Raw genomic sequence first — 27372 nt, forward strand, 5'->3', positions numbered from 1 at the left:
CTGTGTACAGATACACAACTTCATATTACAGATAAGTCATTAAAAATGCTGGCTGTGCACTGAAAAGCAGCTGCATACTTTTCTGATGGTGACTATCCCTGCTGTCCCTCAGTATTACACCAAAAGAGTCCATTATGCGATCATGGCAAGGAATTGTTAGTGCTTCAAGAGTAACATTAGAAAGGAATGCTTCCATCATCATTCATAAGTAAGGAAGGATGTTCCAAAATCTGTATGAAGAATGATCTATTTTTAAAAAAATATTTAAAGTCTTTGTGATGCATTTAAAATGTTTCACACACTGAATTAGCAATAGGAAGCACATAAGTTATTACCAACTTTCAAAAGACTTGCATTTTATGGAACAGTAGCATGGTACTTTGTGCAACTCAATGCAGCACGTACGTTTTTATTTGATTTTTAAAACTCAAAAGTAAGAAAGACTAAATGTATACAAAATGTGTTACAGGAAAAAACTGAAGTGATCTAATACTAATAAAAGAGGATGATTGAAATACTTGTAGGATTATCTGTAGTTTTTCTGAGTTAATATCAATAAAGAAAACGCAGCATTACTTAGCATAAATCAATGAAATAAAGGGTAGTTTGCCTAACTTGGCCCTGAATTATTAGACACAAGCAGTTTGAAAGTAAAAAAAAAATACTAGAAACACAAGCTTGTGCAGAATGTCATAGATTTGTACGTTAAGAAAGGCAAAAAGGACTTGACTGTACCACAAACTTAACCATTTTGTACCTGAAATGAACTTGAATAAAGCAATGGTTTTATTGAGGCATTGCTAATTATCAAGTGTTAAACCTATGAAAAAGAAAAGCAACCAAAACAAGAGTAGCAGAGTGATATTTTATGAAGACAGAAAAACCCCAGCGTTTAATTATGTCACAAATACCTAAGCATTGCTAAGACATCTGGCAATATTTCCTAAAAATGTGAATGTGTAAGTCACTGGGAATACAGGCAAACCAAAAGCATTAGTTTCTTTCCTCATACTCTTCAATAATTTATTTTGGGGACATATAAATGCTCTGCAGTTTTGAAGATCGCGTGAGCCTGCTTCCAAAGATACCATGAAAGCCTAGCAAAAAGATGGAACTACAGCAGACCTCAAACTCTCATTTACATTTTAAAGGCTATAGCTCTTTACCTTTTGGAGACCTCAGTCTCAGATAAGAATTTAAATATAAGAATTCATAAGGCACATCAATAACTACTATTTGTAGTCTATTAATCGAGTTACAATGCAGCTGTTCACAATTTCATACAAAGCACCACACGCTTTCAAAATCAAATCCAAGACAGAGCTCTGATCAAGTCTGAAGAAGAAAGTTCACAAAAAACCCACTGACAGGGTACTTTATAGAACCAGCAGACCAAAAGACATTTCCAAATCTGAAGAGGACCATTGTTTTAGTTTCTGTATAATCTGCTTACCAAAGACTATGATAAAACGATGCATGTCTGCCACTATAGTATCCTACATTTCTTAGCAAGAGTTTTACTAATATTTCTACCAATGCAAGATTTAAGGTTAATAAAAGTTTCTAACCTTCCTCCTCCAGTGTAAGAATTGCAAATTAAAATAACCTGGAAATAAGTGATCTTACCTACAAATACAATCCCATAACAAATTACACTTTAGTAGCTAAAAGAATCCCCTTCACGATTGCAAACCTGGGCAATGTAAGAGTGCTTACTGACCCTGAAGTCAGAGGATCTAATGTAGTTGCATACTGCATGAGTTCAAGGATGAAGGACCTTGTTCCTCTAACAGATTTGCTGGGAGCACGTCCATTTCTTAACTAAGAGAGCCACACAGGGAGAGGTGACAGTTATTCTATTGATGAACAAAAGGAATGCAGAGAAATAGCAAAGAAATACTCAATTAAACCCCCCAGCCTAATTAAGTTATTGTTAAACTGGAAAGAACACAGGAGTCCAGACACTGTGATCTCCCATCTCATCATTAACAGAACATGGCTGCCACCAAAAAGTCAACTTAAAACAAATATGCTGGGTTAATCACTGACCCAGCTAGTTTATTATGCTATTTCAGAGACTTAGTTTTATGGATGTCAGTCAAAAACTGTTACATTTTCTGTGTTTCCTGGTATAATAAGATACTGCTTCATCTATGACTCTTGTCACTGAAGTTTTCAACGTTCCACTTTGATGAAGTGCTTTTAAATGGTAAATATTTAAGAACAATTTTATACAGAACAATTTCAAAATATATGTAATATAGGAATTAATTTTACAGTACAGCATTTATAATGAAGCAATTTATTTTTAAGGGAAACTTAACAGGAGAAATATTTCAGCACTGAACTTAGAGAAACTTACAGAAACCTGTAAGTGGTCTGTTCCCTGACTTAGCACAAGAAGATGTATTTGAAAAACATAATAGACATCCCTGGCCATATTCACAAGGGCATTTAATACTTTGCTATGGTATTGCAAAGAATAACATTCAGTTTACGATTGAGATAATCTTGCCAAGGACTAGATTTTTTCATCACTTGTCACTTCTTTGCTTTCCCAGTATCTACAAATATATTTCATATGTAATGGTTCTCCCATATCAGGCACACAGGTGTATTCAGCAACTATTTGTAGCCTAAAATTATATAACCAGTAATTCTGATACAAATTTTGATACAGAAGGACCACAGAATATTGCATTTAGTTACCATGAGCAATGCAGGTTTTTCCAACTGTGTAATATCCTTACTGTGTAACTTTTACAAACATTTATTAATTCAACAAATTAATATTAACTATTAACACAAATACTACAAATTAATGATTTTAAGGTGTGAATCTCATAAAACAAACATGCACAGTATTCATCCTTTGGCCAAATAAAATATAATCCAGAAGTAGTCTGTGACAAATCAAGTCTGTGAGAGTAAACAGTGACAAAACAATTTACACAGGTGCTTAAAAGTGAAGACTTCACAGTCAGATACAGGAGTAACATATACTAATCCAAGGAATACTAATACATACACAGTCCTGCAATTAGTGGTGCCATTTTCTGTATATTCTGGAAAAAGAAAAAATCCCAACAAAATCCTAGCAGAAGCTATAGGAAAGGAACCAAGAGTTATTTGTGATAAGACATTGTCGATGACAAGCTACACAGTTCAATGAAGCCTACAAAAACAATGCCTCGAAAGCAGCAGCACGACCTTCAGGCAACCTAACTTCCGTAGCAAACATCAAACTGAAAAGTTAAAACAGCAACACTTCTTGAATGTTAATGTCTTAAGATGAAGACATTAAATACCTGTTTCTGGTACAAGTTAAAATCAAGGGGAAAAAAATCACAATAGAAGTATTCTTAGATTAATACTAACGTAAGGACAAATTCCGGCTGGAAGAATATATTCTACTGCTTTTTAAAATTTCTAAGTATGCTCTTAAAATTTAATTCCAACCTGTTTTAATACTCTAGAAGTAAATTTGGTCAAGATAAATTTAGATTGGGTAACTGCAGAAACTGGTAATGAACAGGCAAACAAGAACTTAAGCACACTAGTCAGTCCTTTTTTTCCTTCTCACTGTACCAAAGAACTGGTAGTTAAAACAAAATCTACTGAAAAACCACTGAAATTCATTCAGTCATTTTAAAAAGCAAGTTCTATGATTAATTGAATGCAAATCTTTGAGCATCTTTAAATAACAAAGGACTGAAAGGAAAATAAATCTTTAAAATGTTCAGGCTTTTCCTTTTGTACTGTAAGCTTCTGGAACATGTTTCACGGTGTGCACGCAGCAGAAATTAAGGGCCATTTCCTTTTAGGACCTACTGAGGACATAACGCAGGTGGGAGTCAGGCCAATAGGTTGACCTCTTCCTTCAAACCAACAGCTCAAAAGAGCACTTCAGTGTAATAAATTCACAACCATGAAGAAGCTGAGCGAACAGGCAACAACAGTTGGGAATGTTTTTATGTTTACTAAATTTGAATAGTCACGGAGATAATATGGACTCCTGTGCTAATAAAGTTAATCTCCTTGTGCCCCTGCACTAAACAAGTCATTTAAACAATCCCTCTTCTGGCATTTTAAACAGTGGAAAAGAGAAAATAGTTCGGCTCTGGTCTCGCGGTCAACTGAACTGTATGTGGGTAGAGGTGGAAGGAGAGGGTCTAAAGCAGCACAACTTACATAAATTATAATCTGTTTTAAAATCTTCTTACGTGTTTGTCAGTCAGCCTTCAAACAGGCAGGTATGAATACTGACCACGGTAGATGGAGACATGCTGTTTGTGCATTTTTTTTGTCTAACGCTAGACTAGATTAGTTTTTGTTCTCTATGCATCTGTGTCCAACGTACAGTATTAGGATCTTCATCACGGGGGGTGGGAGGGAATCTAAGTAGTGCTATCACCTAAGCTCTTCCCCATTTATAAGAAAATTCCAGTTTGAAATTTCTCACAGATGTTTTTCCTGCAGCTTCTTCCCACCACACACTGATGATACTGATTTTCCTTTTAAACTACCGTATTCCACTTGTTACAGATTTGCTAGTAAGTTAAGATTGATTGACTTTATTTGATTGATTATTTGATTCTATAAAATCAATTATGTAATAGAAATATAGAAGGGTAAGAAATATATTTTAATGAAACTTCTATAGTAAAAGCTGCTATAAAAATCCTCTGTACAGCCCCATACTAAGGCCGGAGGTATTGGTCAGAATCACCTAGTAGGAATGTTTAGAACTTAGATAACAGACTTAAGATTTGAGATGATTGTTCATATGTAACCTAGGAAAATGTACTAAAATGTCAAAATGAGAATTAATGTGAACTGGGGAAAGTCGAGTGAAGCAACCCATAGTTGCCGGCCAAGAAACAGTTACCTTAAGTGAAAGGTAATTCCGGCAGGGGGAGATCGAGACCACCGACTCATATACCACCTACCCAAATCGTACCCCAGACCCATTTCCGGACCTTTCTAACCTTTATTGCGCAGAATCGGATATGGGAGGAGAGTATGTTAATGATTTATGGGAAAACTTATGATTTTGTATGAATACTCAATGAATATGTACGGATGAGTTTTATAAAAGGTGTATGATTTTGAACCATGGCGTGCGTTGATCGTGAGAGGACTCACTCACGCACCCGGCCGTTAATAAAGAAGTGTCTGCTTATCTACATCACATTGGTGTCAATAAGTTCTTCATTCCGAGATTTCGGTAACACGTTCACTATAGTTGACATTATCCACAGACAAAACAATTCTACTAGAGGATCTGTGAAAAGGAAGTAGTTCTGTAAGTGCACAATACAATTTCATTACTGGAGACCAGTTCCATGAGTCTCAGGTCAATGCAACTTTCCTGACATAATATATGAAATTTATGATATATGAAATTTATGACTACTTGTAGTAGTACTTAAAAGCACATTTTGTCATTCAGCTGTGAAAGGATTTCATATTTGAAAGAGCAGTAGTGGCTTTACTTACCCTGGACTTGAGGGAACCTTCCCAGTTTTCATCCACATACCTCTAGGACAGCTCCTGCATAAAGCTGTAATGAAAAAAAGCTGTTAGTGACATAAAAATTCTAAATCACTAGTTTACTTATGGCATGTTATCTGTTGAACTATTTTTCTTTGAAAAGACAATATGCTATTGTGTTGATGGTACCTACAAATAAGATCTTAAATAGAATCACAATTCCAGACCTGCCTCCAATTTAATGCAACAACAGACTGTTCCCTCAAGACACATGATAATTTTCATTTATTATATTAAAAATGTAAAAACAGGAACAAAGTTCATGTCAGATATACTGTTGCTGGATGCAAAGTTTCATTTTAAAAAAATGAACACAACTGAACATTTTACAATGCAACTTACAGACTAACAATAGGAAAACAACTTTCTCCCCAAAGATGCTAAGAAAAGTCTAATTAGGTGAAATTTTAGTTTCCATTTTAAACCTAACTTGGACAGTGAAATACTGTTTATAATAAAGAAAAGGCAATGAATTTAGACTTACAATTTGGGCTAACTATTGTTAGTTAACTTATTGTAGTTAACTGGGATTGCAGAAAGAGGACAGATCACATTAACAGACCTCAGCTGAAGTAATATATGCAGGCTGGACTAAATTTGATGCTTGTACTTAGATGTCACTCACTTCTGACAGCTATACAAGATACTCAGATGCAGTGTTCTTAAAGCTAAGTAGAAGTTCATTTCAATTTTATGTGCTATCTAAATAAAAAAACCCTATTGATAACCTATTGATCTTGTATATTGTCACATGTTTTTAAACTTCCTGGTTTGTTTCTTTTTGCAACATGCAATTGATTCTATAGTTTGATGAATCTTAAATCTAAACAACAAATTTTTCCAGCTACTGTAAAGTTAGGCATTTTAATCTTACATAGCTGTCAATACTGTATACCAAATCATGTCCTTCTAACCCTGAAACCCCACTGTTAACAGAGAAGCTGACAGAATAAGCTTCAGTTAATTTTTTTAAATTCAATTCATTACCTTCTACAAACAACTAAGACCCCTGCTTTCATTCTCTTTCAGACAGTGTCTTCATAACAAATGTGCAAGTCAGGACATGGAAAATATAACCTTACTGAAGTGAAGCAAATCCACGTTTCACTTACAATATGAAATGTGAATACGTGTAATTAAAAGTGAGCTTTCACTATGAAATTTAATCAGCACTAACCCCTCTGAAAACGGGGTGACAAGTTGTAAAAGAGAACCATACATGATACAACAGAAATCTCAGAGACAATTAACTTTGTCACCTATATATGTAGGCATTATGGACAGCCAGGAATACATCTTCATTTCAGAATACGAATCTTCTGAATTCAGGTCCAACTCAATACTTGCCTAAATTCTACAAATTAGAATATAACTACTCAAATCATTTGCAGGGAAATAACAACTTCTTTCCTGACACAAACTAATCTGTAATCATTACTTCCACAGGAAACAACTAAAAACGTTACATTACATTATCTCTTCAGAACAGCATCTCAGAAATTTGCTTAACTGCATTTAGATTTTTAACTAGACATTAGATTTAAGATAAAACCTAACCCAGGACTGCTATGAAACAATACTTGAGATCAAAAATACCAATTTTTTAAAAAAGCTTTTTCTCACTGCTCAAAGATTTTAATTAAAAAAAGGCGCTGATAAACAGCTCAGATACTAGCTTGCATAATTAAAGTTCCTCTGGACTTAAAACATGAAGTAATTACCAAGATAGAGGAAATATGGAATACTGAGATTATAAACTTAATTTACCTTGTCTCTATTAATTATTGTTTAAAAAGTTCAACAATAATTATATCAGCAGTTCTAGATTTAGATATTAGTTTGCACACTCACTAATACACTGAACATTTATACTTGTTCTCTGATACTAACCATTATCTGCATTTTTCTATCAAGAAGTTAATATAAAGAAGTAGACAAAGGCATAAATAGCTTTTTTCTGTCTAATTATTTCATTTATGAGTATAAAGAACTATGTACACCCAAATTTAGGACAATGGTAAAATGAGCATTTTTCAATTCTCATTACTGCAATTAATTCTTACAGTTCATTTCTTCCTTTCAAACAAGGATTTCTATGGAACAAGATCACTGTAAACTACTAAAACTATTAAACTACTCAAATACTTAGTTACTAGCATATGTGTTATATTTAACTATATAATATATAGTTATATATAACTTATATATACTTAAAACTAGTTTAATACTTAAACTATTAAAAACTACCCCCAGTTTGTAACTCCTAGACAATATCTGATAGAAGTGAAGTTTAACAAAGAAAACAGCTCAGTTGCTGATGTCTATATTTTGAGCTTGTGACTGCCGTAATTGAAGCCCAACTGTGCTGATACAAAAAAATTCAGATTCACGCTGGGACAAACAGCTGCTGTCTAGATGGCCGGACAAGAAAAAAAGAAAAATCAACTGGCTTCATTTATAAATCTAAACAAAGGTGTCTTTTGCAAGATACACAGGTTTATTTGCATCACTTAGCCCACAACAAAAGCATACTTGTTAGTATCTGCTGCTGCTACCATCTCATCATGTCCAGAGCAGATGTCTTCCAAACTTACTTGTGAAGGCAATTACTGTGTTCAAGTATTACTAAGAATGACATGTATCACTCAGTGTGGAGGCATACAAACGTGTCGAGTCAGTTCATTACACAATGCTTAACTCATAAGTTAGTTCATTTTAAAATAATGCTTCACTTGTTTTAGTGCTTATGAAAGTGGGTTTACTACTACAAGCAACGAAATAAAGACTCTCTAAACTATTACTACTGTCCATTTTAACATCCAAAACAAGTCCTGCTATGACTTCCAGGCTGATTCATGTCTGCATCTATAAAAATAACTTAGCTTTTTTTAAAACATTCTAGTGGTGTGCTTTCTAAGGCTATTGTGACAAAATCTGAACTCTTCCCTCATCTTTTACAAAGCATTGTCTTGAGTTAAGTTTCATTCAAAAGCTTTTTGTAAACACCCAAAGGTCTTGTAATAGTTCACACTGATGTAATGAAGATGGCTCTTCACAACTGAGAGGAGGAAAACCACACTATCAGTCATGCCTGCTTTAATAATAAAGGAAAGTGGTAATTATAACAGAATAAGCCATTTACATAAGAATCATATTAAAAATATGTATTGTAAAAATAACTGTTCCAGCAATAAAAAGCAAGGAACCTTAACTTAGGTTAAAGAAAACATTTCACTGGTTATTAGGAAGAGAGTTGAAGTAATTTCTGCAAGACAACATTCCAGCAGCGTTTCATTTATACATAGATATGGTACTGTTATCACAATAACTCATGTTAAAAACTCCAGAAGAAAAATTAAATTCCTGCTACAACGCTGCTATATAACTCTTAAAAACTAAACAGGAACTCAGATCAAACCAAACTGAAAAAACGGTACTTAACAGTGATTGCTTCTTGATAATAATAAAATGATGTTAGATCAAAGGTGACAAAAGAAGTTTTGTAAAATACAATAAATTATCACTAATTTTACTTCCATAGCACCTATATTTTGCATAGTGGTTTCTTCTAACTACTGACTAAGCCTGACCTTGCAGAGTTTACAAAGTGTCACTCAAACTGGATTTGTACAGCTGTTTGCAATCAGCTGAAAAAAAAATTGTAGTACCATCATGTCTTAAGACATGCAATGAAACAGGCTGTTAAGATAAAGCCACACAATGGTAAACAGCTATCTTACGGTATCTGGATTTTCTCAGATACCTGCGTATTTTCCTGTCTTAACATCAAACAGTTTAAAAAAAAAATAGTTAAGCTCTGAAAACAAATGGTAAAGCACCACTTATGACTACTGCTAAAACTCTGGAATTTTCAGTTGCCTCAGGTACAAGACAATCTTTTACTAAATATTTACCAAAACTAATCTCTTTTCAATGCAAAGAATTTTTGTTTTTATGAAATTCGCTGTAATTTTGATTTTATGTTACTATATAAGCAGATCTGCCAAAGAAACCTCCTCATCCCCTATCAACGGATACTAGAGTTTTACTTCAAGTAAGTCAGGAAAGATAAGGATATTATTATTCTTATTGGCCAAAGTTACTTGGCATGTGCAAACCTGTATTGTTTTAAAATAAGGTGCATGATCTCTTTTTTCAAAGGCATGCAAATTAAGTTTTAGTGTCCCACCCACAAAGCAAAGCAAATTAAGAACTGAGTTGTTCTGAGAAATAGTCAACAAAGAAAAGAGATTTTGATGCAAGTTTCTTCTGCTCTTTCCTAAACTATTATAAGTACCAATTAATTAGTTACTTTTACTAGAAAACTACGTTAGTTAAAAGAAAGGAATATACATTGTGATATAAAATATTTTGTTTTCCATGGGGACAGAATGTGGGGTATTTGTATGAACAGCTAGAAGTTTTTAAAAAAAATAAATCACTCTAGTCTTCCCCTTTCCTGGAGACAGAAAGTGAGCAAGAATCTGTGGGTCAGCAGAGAGCAGTCAGAAAGCCTCACTGCCAGGAACAGTTATGAATTGCTGTTCTGTAATGCAAAAAGCCAATAAAGTCATTGCTACACACACATCACTCAGATCTGATGTAATCAGTAAATTTAGCAACAAAGAAACTGCTCCTATTCACAACTCATGATCCAGTGAAGGCAGATGCCTAACTCTTAAATAAGAGTTTGGAAACAAAGAGTCAGTCAAAAAAAGTTATCTGAATTAGCACTATGTATTACAGGCAAATTCCTCTGAAGAAAGCTCAAGCAGAATCTAAGCTTGCATTTATTTGCAGGGAAGGAAACTCCCAACAGAATACAAGGGTGACAAGTTACAATGAGCATGTTTAAGCACCGAAATAATTTATAGGAAAGCTTGTAGAATCTATATCTTTGGAGATCTTCAGAACTTTTGAGTTCTGCTTTGAACTCAACTTTTTCATTCTGAATGTACACAACACAGTTGTACATTACTATTCAAATCTTCAGCATACAGAAAGTGTGTCATCCATTAAGTGTCTTATTTTTTGGTGTTAAAAAAACTCCTCCACGCAGTATTAAGTAAACAGTTTTGCTCTTTGAATCCAGCCACCACCAAAAAGCTCAAAACCAACTTCCCTTCCTGGCAGACTATTTTTTGTTAACTTTGCTCTCAGAATGGTTTGGTATAAGGTCATGTGAGCAAAAGATGAAAATGCAGAAGCTGAGCAGCCATCAATTCTAGACCTCCAGAGCTGCAGCATGGATTAGATGGTGTGAATGCCCAATTTACCTGAGTGGCAGTGGAGGCAGTGCAGAGTGGAATAGAGAAGGGTGGCAGAAAAAGGGCTCCTGTGTACAGACTCACTTGGATCTGGTTAACAGAATTATATAAACTAAAACGTAGAGAATGTTAACAGTTAAAATTCTAATTTTGGAACACACTGTCCAATTAACTTAGCTATCTAACCATCTACTTGTCTCTAGAAGCAGAATCACCGAACATCTCGTATTCTCCAGAATCTGCTTTTTTAAAGTTGCAAAGAAAACATTCAGAACAGAACTCATCAACTGTTTAATCTGACTTTGTGCATTCAAGTAATTTTGAGACTGTACTTTTTGAAGTTGTTTTCAACAGAGTCAAATACCAGTATTTTATCCAGATGGAGGAGGTCAGACTTCATTAGCTAAACCTATTCCATTCACCATCACAGATGCGCATCAACAACTGTAACTCAGACTTAGCAAATACACATTTATCATTTCCTTAACTTCTTTTTCACTGATAAGACTAGAAAGTGCTCTTCCATATGTAAGGCTTGCCCTGCTACAGACAGATAATCTATTTTACCTTAGTTTATCTGACAGAGATGAACCTTCAGTGAATCTTAAACATTGACTAGCTAGCTGGACCTTCCTTATCTAGGACTACTGTTTGTCAACATAGTTTTCATTGCTGATAACAACATGTACAGAATGAAGGGAAAGAGTGTACATGGTAAAGTTCTTGAGAAGGACATCCACTTCACATTTTTAGTACGAGGTATGGTTGTGCATAATATTTGGAAGTGACAGTATTCTTTCTCAACTAGAGAGAACAATCATCTCAATTACCCAACTTCTCCATCAATATTCCTCAAAGTTATTCCTCTGAACTGTATGGGACACGTTTTTAGTTAAAAGCAAACTTCGAAGGGAGGTCATTTGACGTATCTGATTGATTTGAATGTTAAAATAAGCTGTCACTGAATTATGTTATTTTGAAAATTCACACTTAGTAAAAACAATGAACATGAACCATTTTTAGGTAGCATGTTAAAAATAAGGAGTACATCCACGTAAAAGCACAACTTGATTTTTACAAAGCAGACAAAGAATTTTATACAATCCAGCTTTTTCTGTCTTGTAGTTTTTGAGAAACAGCTACATGTAAACTAAAATTCTAATGAATTGGTATCACTTACACTTATGTTACACTACTGAGGTGTCAACGAATTCTAAGTAGTTCTCTATTTTTACCCATCAAGTTAAAAACCAAGAGATGAGACTGCTTCATTGGAACTATTCATATTAAAAGTCTCTGGCAGAAAGAGGAGGCTGCCAACAGTAATTTTTGAGTTTAGCACTTTAAATAGTGAAATGAAAAGAAAAAACCCTAAAAAATGAAACTAAATTGGGTCATGCAAGAGTAGCCTAAAGCATTAAAAGCATTTCAAACTTTTCTACAGTTGGTAATTATTGTGAGTTTTATATACTATTTTGAGTTTTAAAAAGCAAGTCTGAACAAGAATGTCAACTTGCTCCTCCTTGTAATTCATAACAGCACATTTAAAACATCTGTACATATAAAAAGATGAGAGTTTTAAAAGAACTTTCAACTTGATTTTTTATTAAAAGTAGCACACAGTCAATTACAGTGGGCATGTTTATTACTAATATTACACTAAAATATTTGTTTTGTTTCCAGGAGGGGTCCAACACTAATTCCACCCAAAGAAGTGGTTTTAAGTTATGGTCAAACTACATCATAAGGAGCATATAAGCATTATCCATTAGGATTAAAATAAACTGTTCTGAGGAACAGTTTTCTGCATACATGCTCATCTCCTACTCTACAATGTTTAAAGGCCTATGTAACAATTTTGTTGTGAGTGACAAAGTAGACTACAGCAAACTAATTTGTATAGGCATATTTTTTACCTTTCAGTGAAATTAAGAGTCATCTTTTCCTCAGAACAGAGCAAGCTGAATGTTAGCAGCTACTTCATACGTGGACTAAACACGTATAATTCACTCTTCTGTTGCATATTGTCCCTCACCTCTGTATTCTTCACTCAGAAACAAGCCCCTCAAATTGTGTGATACTATGCAGAAACAGGTGGCTGACATGGAAGAAGGGGTCAGAGCCCAGGCTTCACTTTTGACAGACTAAGTTCTGTGGTTTTGCAGGGTTGAAACAGGCTGAATCATTAATATCTTAAAATGATTTCCCACAATTTCAAGTACCAAGGACTTGCAACAAAAATAATCTCATCTTGATGTGGTGAAAACAGGTATAACCTTCCTGCAGAAACCACAAAAGAACCTGGTTAAGTACAGCACCAGTTACAATGTAATAGCTAGCAAACAGGTCTGCAACATGCCTCATTGCCACGTTTAGATCAATCCAGCTGCAAAACTGCTTACCCAACTGGTCAGGGGAAATACATAAAACTCTAGGAAAAGATTCCTCTGCTGTACTTTGGGTTTTCTCCCCATTTTCCAGAGTGTTTTACTATGCATTCTTAGGATTTTATCTCCAGTTGGTTTTCAGCATTTTTCAAAATGTTGAGAAAGCATAATACTTAAAGGTCACTAAATTCCACTCTTTTCTAAATCTCATCCATTCTGTTTGTCTACAGCTAATGGGGTTATGTCCCTAGACTTGCATTAACTTTCAAACAGCAGTCATAAATACTGAAAATCATTTTAGGTTCAGGTAGGATGTAGAATGAGGAGCTGCATGTAAAGCAACCTTAAGATATAGGCTTTAAGATTTTTTGGAAAAATAGCAAAGTTTAAGTTGCCCATCTTTATTTCAGGTTAATATTTCACAATACTTCCATGTCAAAATGAAAGGAACCTTCTGTATTTACTGGTGCAGAAAGAATATCAAGTTGGAAACCTCCCCTCTTACAGCACAATAATCCTTTTCAAGTTTCTGAAATATTTTAGTTTGTCTTGTTACATCTAGTATGAGTTTGGTGAAAAATAACCCTAGATTTCTCACTGTCTTAGCAATGCAGAGGCCAGACATTTCAATAAATTGTTAAACCATACTTTGACAGCTTGTATTTTGACAACCCTGAATATGTGCACAAGATAGTTGCTAAAAATGTCAGGATTTTATGTTTTTGCTTGAATTTTTACAGTGGCACTATTATTACCCATCTGTATGTAACTTTATGCATATAGACTTCTATATTGTTACGTTTGCCTTGATTTACAACAGAATCATAAACTATTTAGAAATAGCATATGATAGACACATGTGATGTTACCCATGACAACTGGCCATCTACACCATCCATCCTCATGTCTCAAATTTCCTGGCCAACTTTTGCTTACACCTGATGTTACATTATCTAATTCATCAAACACCATAACAATAACAAATCAAAGTGCTGAAATTCAACACATCTTAGTGAGCAAAATATATTTCAAAGCTCCGTTTAGCAATATTGATTACTTTTAAGGGTTGTAGCAATCCTGCACAGTGCAACTGTGAAATTTAATGTATTGCAAATTTCATTACAGAGTTGATTCTTAAAATCAATTTGGATTTTGACATGCATATATTGTATATTATAATCTTAGATTTATCTCAACAATTAATGGAATATGCTTATCGCTATGTCTGAAGTGATCACACAGCATAAGTGAAGCTGCAGATGGAGTGCAGCTATTTTCAGCTACTGCAAAATATGGACAATCTCTCCTGCTACTACAATTTCACGCACAGTTAGCTTCACCTCCATTTCATCCTTCTACATTTTACACACCAGCAGTACTCTGCATCTGACAGACTGAGGCTTAAAACTTGCAGCTGTCTAAAGCAATACTGTTTAAGCTACCTTCTAAATTAGTCTGGAAGTGAATACAAAATCTCTAGAAGAGGAGAAAATACCCAAAATAATTTTTTCATTTTACCCACAGTACAATTATAAAGTAATAAAAATATCTCATTGGACAGGTGTCAGCAGAAGTTAAGAGCAAGACAAACACTGAATAACAAGATTACCTCACAGCTATTTTCCACAATGTCAGTTCACAGAATACTGGACCAATAAGAAGACCAGGGTTAATAAACATTTTTCAAGGATATGAAACAGTTGAAATCTGTCAACATCTCATCTGAGGTTGCACTGATGCTGTGCAGCACAAAATATTTTTAGGACTGGGCATATTTCACAGATCATTTGTGAACAGTAACAATGACAGACAAAAATTCTCAGATACACATGCTATCACCTTACCTTTAATTTTAAATTCTCATTTAAAACTCGGGCACAAGTTGTGCAATAAAATAACTCTTGCTTTCTAACACTTGACACATACTTACAAGAAGAATTAACTTTGAATCCTGAAGTCTGTCCAGGAATTCTAGTAGTTTGCAAGTTTGTAGCTCAAACTGCAAACATGCTGTGTCACATGATCTGAACAGTGACCTGCTCACATAATGAACAAGCTAGGTCATGTACTGGAATCATGGTTCGGAAAAAAACCCATAATCATACACTTTGATGATGTTCAAGCATGTAGTCACAGCATCAACAACACCCAGAGCATGCTCTGGAACTCTGCAACATATAAAGCTGCTAATCAGCAAGTTAGACATCTTACAATACATCTTAGATGCAAGTTGTTAGAGTAAGATTTAAAAAAAATCTTCAAGGAAGAGGGTAGGAAAAAAACCCACAACTTTTAAAGACTTTCAACATCTATTCACTCTTGACTATCAAATTTTCATTAGAAAGATTTCTATTATAACCTGAAAAAAACCAGGGAAAGGGGAAAAATTACAGCAAAAGGCAGCATTCAGTTTTTCCATTCTTCATGCATATCATGAGAATACTACTTTAGCAAGAAATTACTATGCTCAATTACAGACACCTATTACAACCAGCACTATGATAAAATACAAGTCAATCCAAAATGTGATGATTCTGAATACATTTGTGGTCATTCTTCCCAACATTACTTTTCCACTGGCTAGTCTTCAAGGAAGATTACTCAGTATAGATTTAAAAAAAAAATGAAAAAAGCTTCCACAATCAGAAAATACAAAAATATATATTTCCAAGTAGTGGTAACAGTATAAAAAACCTTCCACCTTCTGAAACAGCATTCAAAACATTAGAAACAATGCTATAATTTAGCACACAGCCATAATGTTACAACAATCCAGTATTTCTATTCACACACATCGTATGGAAAAGCCTGCACTCGAAACTGGATATGAAAGTGCATGAAAATATTATCGTAATCACTCCATGCTGATACTTAACATGCTAACTCCAGATCTCAAGTATAACTTGTTCTAAATTTCTTACTTCCGTGACATTTTTGAAAAGCTAAAATACTAATCAAGATTTACATTTTTCTGTGCTATATCAGGAAATTGTTCATATTTACTGCAAAGTGCAAGCAGAAAATGAAGCTGGGTAAACCAACACAAATAGATTAAAACCCCTAAAACTTGTAATACACAATTTCTTGGTTCCCATGAATATACAACAAATACTGTTCACTATGTGAAGGGATTTGTTGAACAACCCTGAGACCTCATCTAGCCCTATGCTATTTGTTCGACTACATTCTGCATGACTAAAATAGAAGTTTTGAAACTAGAAACATTTATAATGTAAAGCCCTGACCACAAAATGGCATTTGATTAGTCTTACTCAAAAAAGTATGATTATCCACACAGTGAAATCTAGGTCTGATTCACGATAATCATAAATATCTACTGATTTAAAATCTTTTGGTTGACCCGGCTTTTATTCCCGTAACGTTTACAATACAAACTATGTTACATCCTTGAGTAAATTACTGATAAATTGATAAAGACAGATTATTTTTTTCCTCAGAAGTCACACTGACAGAAATGCAACAACTCCTCTAGCTTATTTTCCCAACAAATGACAACAGAAATTATCCTGCTCCACAAGTGCTTGTGCTGTATCTTATGCACACTGAGGGAAAACTTTACGAATACTACCTGAACAAATAAGAGCAACCTCTTCTTAGATGACAACAGGAAGCCTTGCTGCTGCCACCGTAACTGTCACTGGTTGTGGTACACAACCACAGCACAACTGGAGATGCCTTCCTGTTTTTCCATTCCCTTTTAGTGCATTTCATTAGATTTTATCCTGAAACTGTTCAGCTTTTGTGCATGTATAGATATATACATACATATACACAAGAACTATGGCATTTTCCAGAGACAACTTTACAAGATTCCTATATCTAGTAAAGAAAAAGTCTTATATATCAAGTCCCATAAGGATTGTACTGAAATATTGCTCCAAGCATTCTTTTGTCAATATATGAAACCGCACAATTTATAGTCTTGCCTCTTACCTTAATAGCCTGCCAATATTAAGGAACTACTAATTATCAATTCTCTGCAAGTCTCAAACACTTGTTTCTTGATATTTATTATATTGTACCTAACATCGTAATCAGTAATTTTATTAAAAATTTTAGGCACAATTTTTCTTCAATATTATGGTGAATTTAATTGACAGGAGAAATATGTTAGATCTCCTCATTATTTTCATAGTGTCAGTTATATAGCTATCTCCCAGCCACTAAAAATAATTTCAGCATCTCTTCTCCATGAAATCTCTACTTTCCTGATAAATCACTGGTCTTCAATGTATTCTAGAGTGCTTTTTAATTAAACATATTTGAAAGCATAGGTTCTTTTCAAGAGCTCTGTAAAAATTCTTCCTTGCTGATGTACCTTAAGATACATAAGGTTTTGCCTTAGCCTAACTGCCTGAAGCACAGCATGGGCTCCGAGCAAGATCATTCCCAGTATTTCTAGCTGTTAGAACTTAGCTGTTCCCATCACTGCAGAATGGAATTGAGCAGTCCTGCTTCTGTCAGGTTTGTGCCACTTCAGGAGCTGACCTGACAGCTACACCAGCCTTTTGTTTCTCAGGACTGAACTGAACTATCCTGGCCTACCCCATTACACCATGGTCAGTGACCGAGCAACAGCTGCAATCAAGGACACCTGTCTCCTCATCTTTTTTTTTTTTTTTGCCCTCTTCAAATCCCATACATATTTCAATGTAAAGAAATTGGACATAGCTCCCATTAGTCACTTCATGCTAGAGAAGGGCTTGTACAGGGGCATTATTTTAGAGCAGTATGGCAAGTTGCAAATCTAGTCCCTACATATACTAGACTATTGAGAAAAGTTGCATTTTCCTCTTGAGATTATACTCCAGATGGCCATATATTTTTAACATATATAAACATAACGTGTTAAATTATTGCACAAAGGACTTGTTCCAAAACCCACCTTTCTAGTTTCCAGCTGAGCTTCTTCTTGGCAGCACTGCCTGCAGAATGGATCCAACTGATTCAGATTGAACTGTCCAAGAAGGTTGCAAGAACTGCATAGCAAGTTACTGGAGAAGCCCAGCTCTCTGCAAGCTTCTGATGACAACTGTGTTCCATATACACTTACCTGAAAATCAATATGTTATACTTTAGTATTAAATTTGATGTTTAAAAAAAAAAAAAAAGGAAGACTAAATTCTTTCACGATTAGGAAGAACAACTAAGTCTCTTGCAACTGTTTTACAGTAATAACTAATGGTCTGCTCCTAAGTGCAAAACACCATCTTATGGTCTTAACAATGGTCTTGAACTAATAGCAAAAATTCTACACACCCATAATACATATATTTCAAGGTATCAGATCTGCCAAAATTCATTTATATACACTTCTGACAACTACTGTTTTTCCACAGCTAGCTCTAAATTAAGAAAAAAACAAGCATAATGAATCAGCTGAAACACACACAACTACAGCCCTCTAAAGCCCGCTCTTTCAAAACAATTTCAGTAAAATTCATATCACTGAAAACACACTTGGAAAATAAGTGCAACAGCTAAGCTTGGGAAAAGCACAAACAGGGAGTGACAGAATAGACTGCTCAACAAGGCATACAAGTAGAATTTTAATTTCATGTTTGCATTAATGTTACAGGAAAATTGCAGTTAGAAGTGGAAGTGTAGATAGAAACCCGCAATTCTGATTTACTAGTAATACATTAAAGTAGGCAACTCAATTACATGTTTTCTATGTAAAACACCGGTTCTGTTTTTAATGAGCAGCAAACCCATTTTTACCAACTATGCCAACACTTAAAATATTTGGGGGTTGTATTTCTCACACCCTTGCTTAAACCTTTTTTTCCAGCTGTATGCTAGTGAGAGGGTGGGGAAGCAAGAGAGGAAACAGTTTTTGCAGATGCTTCTCAGTCTGGGTAAAAGCCCTCAGGCAAAACCCACATCTAGAACCCCAACAAAACAATCAGCCAGCACCTCTGTGTTCAGAGAAGAGTGAGATGATACCAGCAAACTGGACTGGATGATAACAGATCAAGAGTCAGAAGAAGTATGCTGGGCCAAACAGAAAAATACAGAAGAAAAACTAAGTTTGTCCTTCAGCAAACCAGACTTTCTTCACATTCACCTATCATTTAACACATACAGCATAACCAAGTAAGGCAGAGACAAAACCCATTTCCTCTGCTGAAGTGGCCAACCTATGGCCAAAAGAAAGACATGTCACTGATGTGACAGACAGGAAGCGTTATGGATTAGGAACCGGTAGAAAATATTAGGTGCCTCATTATTCTGTTTCTCTGTATCTGCTAAAAAAGTTAAAGCATGAACAGAAAAGTATAACGTACAGGAAGTTATTCTGAAATTACTATTTTGTCAGGCAGAAAGCTATTTTTCTTCTTCCTAAAGGACACTTAAAGTAATTTCTAAGTACGACAGCAGGCAAGCAAAAATCAGACGCTCTTATGCTATTCCTCACATTTTTGAATCTGTGCACCTGAGAGCAAAAATGGTTTTACTGGAATTGTCATTTTGCTTCCACCAGCAACACTCTTCGCACCTTTCCCCAACAGAGCTCTAGAGCATCTGCATATATAGGGTCAACACTCTCCTGTTTTGGGGGGAGGGATGACCAACCAAAAAACAACATATGAAAGCAATAAAAGTCTCCATTACAAGATAATTCCTTAGTGAAGAAGTTCTGGTTTCACAGCAAGCTCGAAACAGCTTGAGAATAAGACTACAGGGAGGAGGAGGAGGAGGAGGAAAAGAAAAAAAGAGAAACTGGCACTCCCTAGTATCTTCCCTCAATTTTTAGTACCATAACTACTGTATTATCCTGAAGTAAGTACACGAATTGTAATAAGTGTCTGTTTAGGATTAGAAAAGAACCCTCACATTTCAAAAGCTAACTTCCCACGAGTACAAGATAATTTCAGTTACTCAGCCAGTGATGCGCCTCAGCAGTGGCATGCTCTCCTTTGAAACTTTGATTACAAATACACATTACACGACTGCTTTGCTTTCACATTAGATAATTTAATATGTTAAAACAAATGTAGCATCAATACAAACTCCTTTAGTGTGTACTTAAGAGTTAAGGGTGAAAACTTTGAACAGGTCTTTTGTATAACCTCATGTCTCTGGAGTTCAAGTGGGTCCAAACCGGAGGAGCCTGACCTTCCTGCAAGCCGAGGGAGAGCCCTCCCCGGACAGCCTTCCCCTAGGAACCACAGCCCGCCCAGCTTCCCTTCCCAAACCCATCCTTAACCGCGTAACCCGGGTCACGAAGTTGATAGCAGCACGCAAATCCCGTTACAAACTGTAAATTTATTTCAGGCGACACCGCAAGCGCCACGCGGCCCACCCCGTTTTCCGAGCCGAGGGGGCAAAGCAGGGCCGAGGGGAGGGCAAGGCGGAGGCGTTCAGGCTCCACAACGCGCCTCTCGCAGCCGGGAGCAGAGGCAGCATGAGCAGGCGGGCAGAGGGCAGGAACAGACAACAGGCTGCGATAAAGAGCGCAAGAGGCGGCCACGGAGGCAGGAGAGGGCCGAGGCTCAGGACGACGCCCCGGGTACGGGACGGGGTGGGGTGGGCAGGGCAAGGCCCGCTGCATCCGCCTCCCGCTACGGGACACGTCAGTCTCCCTCCCCCTACACCTGCACTTTTTCTCCCACGAAATTGCAGCCGCAGTCAGCCCCGAGCGCGAAAAAACCGGAACGGCCTCTCACCGCCTGCAGCCCCACTAGCAACCAGAACCAGCAACGCCCCAGGGCCGACAACTCGACAGCCACCGCCATCTTGGTGCCGAACGCTCCTGCCAGCGTCGCCGGAAGGCTGCTGAGGGACCTCACCGGGCGCGGGTGCCCGACGCGCTGCCTGATACGAGAGAGGGCAGACGTCCTCCCGACCCCGGCACCACAGGCAGAAACTGCTAACCCAGAGCACCCGCGGGAAGCGCCTTTTAGTCTGTTCAGAGCAGCGCTCCGCAGCAAGGCTAGAGGAGGCGCCGCTCCGCAGCCTTAGTCAGGCATTGCGGAAACAACCCTGAATGAGGTCCTTTCCGGACAGTTCCTGCCAACCGGCATGTAAGCCGCAAGCCCCGGCGATTGACAGCCGGCCTGAGCAATGCGGTCGTGCCTTTCTCCAGCGCCGCGGCGCCTGTGCGCAACGAGGGTGGGCAGGTGGGTGGGACCGCAAGAGGGGCACCCAATCACGAAGGGACGCATGTAGGCGGGGCATCGCGAGGGCCCGGCAGCTCGGAGACGAGGGGGAAGAAGGAGGAGCCGACGTTTCGTGGGCGGGGCGTCGCCTGAGCGGGGCCAATCCCGCGCAGGGAGAGGCGGGGCGTCTGCAGTACCGCCCAATGGCGGAGGGCGCGGGGGCGGTCCCGCTGCCGGGACTCGGTGGCGGCGGGGGGGGGCGAGCGCGCGGTCGGGCGTTCCGTTGCTGAGCAGCGCACGCAGACGGGGGAGGGGCGCGCCGGCGGCCGCCGCGCGGCGGTTGGTGACGGGCGCGCGGGCAGCGCGGCGATGTGAGAGCGGCGGCGGGCCCTGTCGCGCAACCCCAGCCGCGCTCCCTTCGCCTCCCCTTGCTCGCGCCGTCCCTGCGGCGGCGGCGGCGGCGGCTCCCGCCGGCCTGCGCGGCCGGGCCCCGCGTTATGTCGTGATCCCGGGCGGGCGGCGCTGCTGCTGCTGCTCATGGGGCTGCTCAGGATTATGCTGCCGCCCAAGTTGCAGCTGCTGGCGGTGCTGGTTTTCGGGGTGGCCGTGCTTTTCCTGGAGAACCAGATCCAGAAGCTGGAGGAGTCCCGCGGCAAGCTGGGTGAGCGGCGGCGGGGCGCGGCCGGGGGCCTGGGCCGGGGCCCGGGGCGTGGGCGGGCGGCCCGGCGGCGGGCGCGGGAGGGGTCGCCGCCCGCCCCCCCCCCGCCTCGGTGTGCCCCGGGCCGGGGCGTGGGGACACGCTCCGCTGGCCGCTCCCACGCGGCCCCCGTGTTTACATGCCCGACACGGTTGAAGGGCCGGATCGATACGCGCTGGGGGCTGCGGGGGGGCTGTCAGCCGCGCAGGCGGCAGCCTTGGCCCCTGAGTCCGTTTGTGTGCGGGCTCTGCGGGTCGGCAGCGCTAGAGGGACGCCGCCGGGAGCGGCGCGCTGCCCGTCGTGGCCGGGCGCGTTGTCCGAACCGGGCCGCGGGGAGCGGGAAGCGGGGCCGGGCAGCCCGGCAGGCGGGGGGCAACGGGGGTGCCGAGCGTGTGCCCGGGTCTGCTGCAGCGCGGCACCGGCGGCTGCCACTTCAGCGGCTGCCTCCGGCGGTTTGCCAACGCCTGACATTGCAAAGGAAAGCACAGTGTGAAAAAAAACAACCCCAAACAAATCCAAACAACAAAACACCTAGAGACATCGCTCTTGCGGACAAATGGGCAGTTTGTTTTACGCTCACGGGATGCAGGGTATTTTCTGCAGGTTGCTGAGTGGAGCTAGGGATCGCCTAGACAGTCGCTGAGCTGTAGTTGAACAGAGTAATGATGAACATGACAACTCTTCTGTAAGATTTCTTTTGCTTTTCCTGCTTCAAAAAGACCTTGTTAGAGTAATATCTGCCTGGTAGGTAACATATTACTACTTCATCTGTTGTACGTAAGGCTGCAGAACTTGTATAGATTTTACGTTACTTAATTAAGGGTCTCGGGGATGTGAAAAAATACCATTCTGAACCCAGTCTGTGGTGCCTGAGTTTTAAAACCCGAGCAATGACACTTCTGGTCTGGGGACTGGTCTGCAAACATTGTTGGTTTGAGTCCTCATATTATTTGACTGTACTAAGGTACTTTAGACTATGAACACTTGGAGTTTGTAGGAAGACAAGTGCACATGTTATGTCCCTACCGGTCTTCAAACTCGAAGTGGCCTTTGAGTGACATGGAAAGTTTCACAATGAGCTTCTAGCAGCACTGGAGTCAGCGTAACGTAACACTGAGATGTATGAATGCTGTTCGGATTTCATTTCTCAGCATTTCTTTTCCACTTTGCTCTCTCTGAACTGGATGTTAGAAATTAGGACCCTTGACATGGCAGTGGTTGACTGCTTGAGGTACAGGCTGCTCTTACTCTGCATATTTTTCAACTGAAAGTTCATACCGGTTGTAATCAAGGCATAATTTTTGCAGGATCTCAATAACTGTAAATAAAAATTTAAAGAAGAAAGTGGGTGAAACTGGAAGGTAATTCAAGCAGATGTTAACGTAGTGCTCAAGGTTTGGTGGAATTTTCTATCCATCTGTCTTAAACTGGTTGGTACCCGTGGCTTCAGTGCCTCTGTTGCAGGCAGGGTGTGTTACTTTAGGGAAATCTACCTCCTGGCATGAAAAGATTAACATAATGCATGTGACAATAAAGAATTTTGCTGGTAAAACTTCCTTTTCTTCATTAATGTATGTGCAATGGGCATGATTAAGTTATGTATTTAGAGGATTAAAATACACAGCTCATACTGCTTTGGGACAAGAATGTAATTACTATGTTCTGCTGATTTTATTTCTTAAGGAGAAGGGAAAACTATTGTAAAGTTTATTGAAAGTATAATGAGAATTTGCTTTTTGAGCAACTTACTAGTGATTCTCTAAAACCTGTGTAAAGAGGAGAAAAAGAGTTTTCTGCAACAGCTTTGAACTCGTGTTCTGTGTTTTTTTTAACGTGAGAGTATGCTTTGTTAAAAAGCTTCTGGCTGTCTAAATGTTTCCTTTTTTACATACTGTTTTGGTATGTATTTCATGACTAGCAAATGTTAAGGCTTCATTACAGAAAATTTTTTACCATCATGGTTGGTGGTATTTCTACTGAGCCGTAATATGGAGAATGATTTTCTCCAAATCAAAGTAATTAGTTGGCCTAATGCACTTGAATTTCAGTCTTTCTCCCTGCCCGGCGAAAGAATGAGGGGGGTGTGTGGGAAGAGGCAGTGATACTATGATTTGATGATAATGACAAAGTAGTTCTTTTGGTCTTTCAGTTATGTTTCAGTGGGTGCTTTATGTTAGAAGTCATGTGGCATATTGTTTGGGTACTGGGTTTTGAACTATGCTATCTGTTTGCTTTGATATATCATGATAAACTGTCATGTTGGAAAGTAATTACAAGAATTAGGAGCCGACTAGGAAAACCAAATGACTTCAGAATTGAATAGCAAATAAAATAATTCTGCCTTTTTATAAGCGGTTTTAATAATATTCAGCCATACTTTCTAAAAGAAAGTAACATACCACTACTTTGTCTGTTGTATGTAAGGCTGCAGAACTTGTGTAGATTTTACGTTACTTAATTAAGGGTCTCAGGGACGTGAAATAATGCCCATTTCTTTGCATATGAGCAACTCCTGATTCTGTACTGAACAACTGGTGTGTGTGTGGTAATTTCAGTTCAACATCTTAAAATACCTTGCCTGTAACATGAAATTTGAGCATGTTTCTGGGAGAAAAAAGAATGGGAACCTCTTTCTTCCTGTAAGACTTTATATAGGTAAAACTCAGTCACCCTGGCAAACTTTTCCTGTTTAAAGTTGAGAAGTACAGGCGACAGAAACAAATGACCATCGCAAATGCTGATGCTTTTTTTCTTTGTGATGAGATTATTATGATCCTATTATAATTTTAAAAGGTATTTGTAAACCTGTGGGTTTCTTCATCACATGAAAGATAACTCCCTAATTAAAAAAATAAAGAACAATCAAAATATTCATTCTAACTTCTCTGCAGCTGTTGGACTTCTTAAGCTCTTTACAGATAGCTCGTAGCAGTGAGATCACAGGCAGAGCCCAGGCAGAACCCAGTTTCAAGTACTTTTTTGGTGAGCTTTGTACATACAGCTGTTAATCTTGTATGTTATTTTCAAGTTTGCATGTAAAGGCAGCTAAAGTGGCATTCTCTCCAGACTAAGCTGTTCCCAGTTGCCAGTGAATACTTTAGTGTTTTTATTTACGCCTGTTTGTAGGTGCTTGGCCATTACCTCTAGGAATGCACAGTCCTAACAGAGGGTATCGCATGTGAAAGGCAGATGTTGAGGTTTGCACTATCATTCCTGGAACAGAGATAACGTCTGACCATCCCCTTTGGTTTATGGAAGCCTGGTGGGTTCCGCTCTGTGTATGGTTTAAACTGACCTAGCATGAAACATCTACCATGCCATCTCCTGCATTGCCATGAGTGTTCATGGTGAGTTGGATCAAAAACCTGATACAGCTGGAAGTAATTGATCCCTCTCTTCTCTCCCCAAAATTTAGTAATGTGTTGGTGGAGAGAAGGAAGAAAAGAGGGAAATTTGTATGTGTTCTAGTTCTTCTGTTAAATTAATTTTATTCTACAATAGCAAGTACTAGAAGCACGTCAGTAGCGGGTGGGGGAAGTCTGCCTCATTCAAGGAAGGATAGATTAGAGATCGTGAGGATAGTAGATGGGTAAGGATTAGATTACTCTTTGGTGGGGTAGATGTGCGGTAATGCTGCTACTTTCTAGCTCTTTAGTAATACTTATCTATTGGATTTTGAAAATAGTCCATGTCTGAGTAACATAATATACTGTGACAGGGAGAGCAAGGATTGAACAACTATCACTGTTGCAAATTCTGCTTCAGATCGTGTTGAAACACTGGTTAGCTGTATTGTGGGAGTATTTCTTCTGCTAAGTGATAAATTTAGAGCTCATATCTGTTAATTCAGCACCTTGAATTCAGCATATAGAAATCTGTCATTTGAAAGAAATTCCTAATGTTTAACTTAAAAAAAAAAAAGAAAATAGTTGAGAATATGTGAGTAATTTGAAAGGCTAAGGCTCTTTTCCTACGCTCAGGGAAGAAAATTTAATTGGTGATTAACTGATTGCCAGATTTTTATTATTTTTAAGGTAGTTTCCTAGCACCTGTGGCCCTTGCTGGGGTAGTATCCTTCTAAGCACTGTGCAAGTACCTAAGAAACCACTGTTCCTTCAAAGTTAAATGATTTAACTTCCCAGTGATTAAATCTTATGCTTTCTAGAAATATGAGAGTATCTGATTTGGGGGATGTTGAAATAATTGGTATCCTATGTTTCCTTCATTTAGAAATAAAAAATAATCTCCTGTCAATAGGCCTGCCAGTTGCATGTGTTTGGAAAATCCCTCAGAAAACTTCTTAATTTGTCCCTCATAATATAGCATGCATGGCTCCTTAGTATATTATTTATATTTGAACTTCATTTGTAAAGAGTAGTTTGTGATTGTTGGCAGTTCTGGCTGCACACAGCTATGCAAATAATTTACTAGCATTTCTTTTAAATATAGCTCTATTGCCCAATAGTTATTATTTTCCGCTGAGTAGCCTGAGGCATTCTTTCAGAAGCTGTTTTCTGGTGTACCGGGTTTCCTGAAATAAGAGTTTTAATGCTGCTTCCTCAGTATATCTTCAGCCAGTGAAACACTCTTCCATTTTGCCTTGCTGGTTCTATCATACTTTTTCATTTAGTTCCCCCTTACCATGCCCCGAGTCGTCCCAGGAACTTTCAGAATAAATTTTTAACTACTCCCATACTATGGTTGTACTTGCCATTGAAAATTGTGATATAGAGCAATTGTATGAATTTTATTTTATTTATTTCTTTATTATCTTATTGTTTGTAATTTTATATTTATTTATAACTTTTTGGGGGTTAAGTGTTGCAGCTGCTGCTGTTGCATTTTCTATGAAATCGGTAATGTCTGAATTTTGACTAATACAGAACTGTGCATGTTCGCAAACATGTACCAAGATGGTTCAGACTTCTTAATGGGCTCCGAGGCTCGATCTCACCGCTTTTTGCTGGCACTCCAGCAGCTGTTTCTAATGGTGGAAGTAAGAGGCACAACTTTTAAAATTTCTTTCCTCTTCTGCAAGGCTGCACACGAGAAGCTCCAGTGTTGTACCCAGTTCGCAGCCCTCATGCTTTTAGTGAAACGGGTTTGAGAATTAGTGATATGGTGAGAGCTGTGCCTTCATGTCTAATAGCAGATGCTGTCCTGAAGAGTTATCTGGCAAGGGGATATTTTTGTTAGACATATTTTGAGGGCAGTTCTGAGAGATTAAATGGACTTGAGAAATCAGATAAAGCTTACGCCTCCGGTCCCTCCAGCCATGGACTGCAGCGAGTGAGGGAATCGCCAGGTAAGACACTGCATCTCTAGATTCTCCATTGGAAAAGGTC

The 27372-nt window shown here is 38.4% G+C and overlaps 2 protein-coding genes across 3 annotated transcripts in view; one reads left to right on the forward strand and one right to left on the reverse strand.

The window, feature by feature from the left end:
- SELENOF (selenoprotein F) overlaps positions 1-21015 on the reverse strand; it is a 28687-nt gene extending 7672 nt beyond the window's left edge. Inside the window, exons 1-3 of the mRNA XM_037404801.1 lie at positions 20899-21015; positions 18114-18281; positions 5500-5563 (exon numbers count right to left, since the gene is read on the reverse strand). Of these exons, the coding sequence (XP_037260698.1) occupies positions 5500-5563; positions 18114-18281; positions 20899-20967 (301 nt within the window). The 5' untranslated portion in view covers positions 20968-21015. The remainder of the gene's footprint in view (positions 1-5499; positions 5564-18113; positions 18282-20898) is intronic.
- Positions 21016-21574: 559 nt separating this feature from the next.
- The window catches only part of HS2ST1 (heparan sulfate 2-O-sulfotransferase 1), an 81430-nt gene continuing 75632 nt past the window's right edge, over positions 21575-27372 (forward strand). For both annotated transcript variants that reach the window (XR_005106716.1, XM_037404054.1), the window contains exon 1: positions 21575-21991. Coding sequence is in view for 1 of the 2 variants with exons in the window: in XM_037404054.1 (XP_037259951.1) it covers positions 21868-21991 (124 nt within the window). In the remaining variant the exon portion in view is untranslated. The remainder of the gene's footprint in view (positions 21992-27372) is intronic.

Source organism: Falco rusticolus, chromosome 11 (genome assembly GCF_015220075.1).
Source record: "Falco rusticolus isolate bFalRus1 chromosome 11, bFalRus1.pri, whole genome shotgun sequence".
NCBI classification, from domain to species: domain Eukaryota; kingdom Metazoa; phylum Chordata; class Aves; order Falconiformes; family Falconidae; genus Falco; species Falco rusticolus.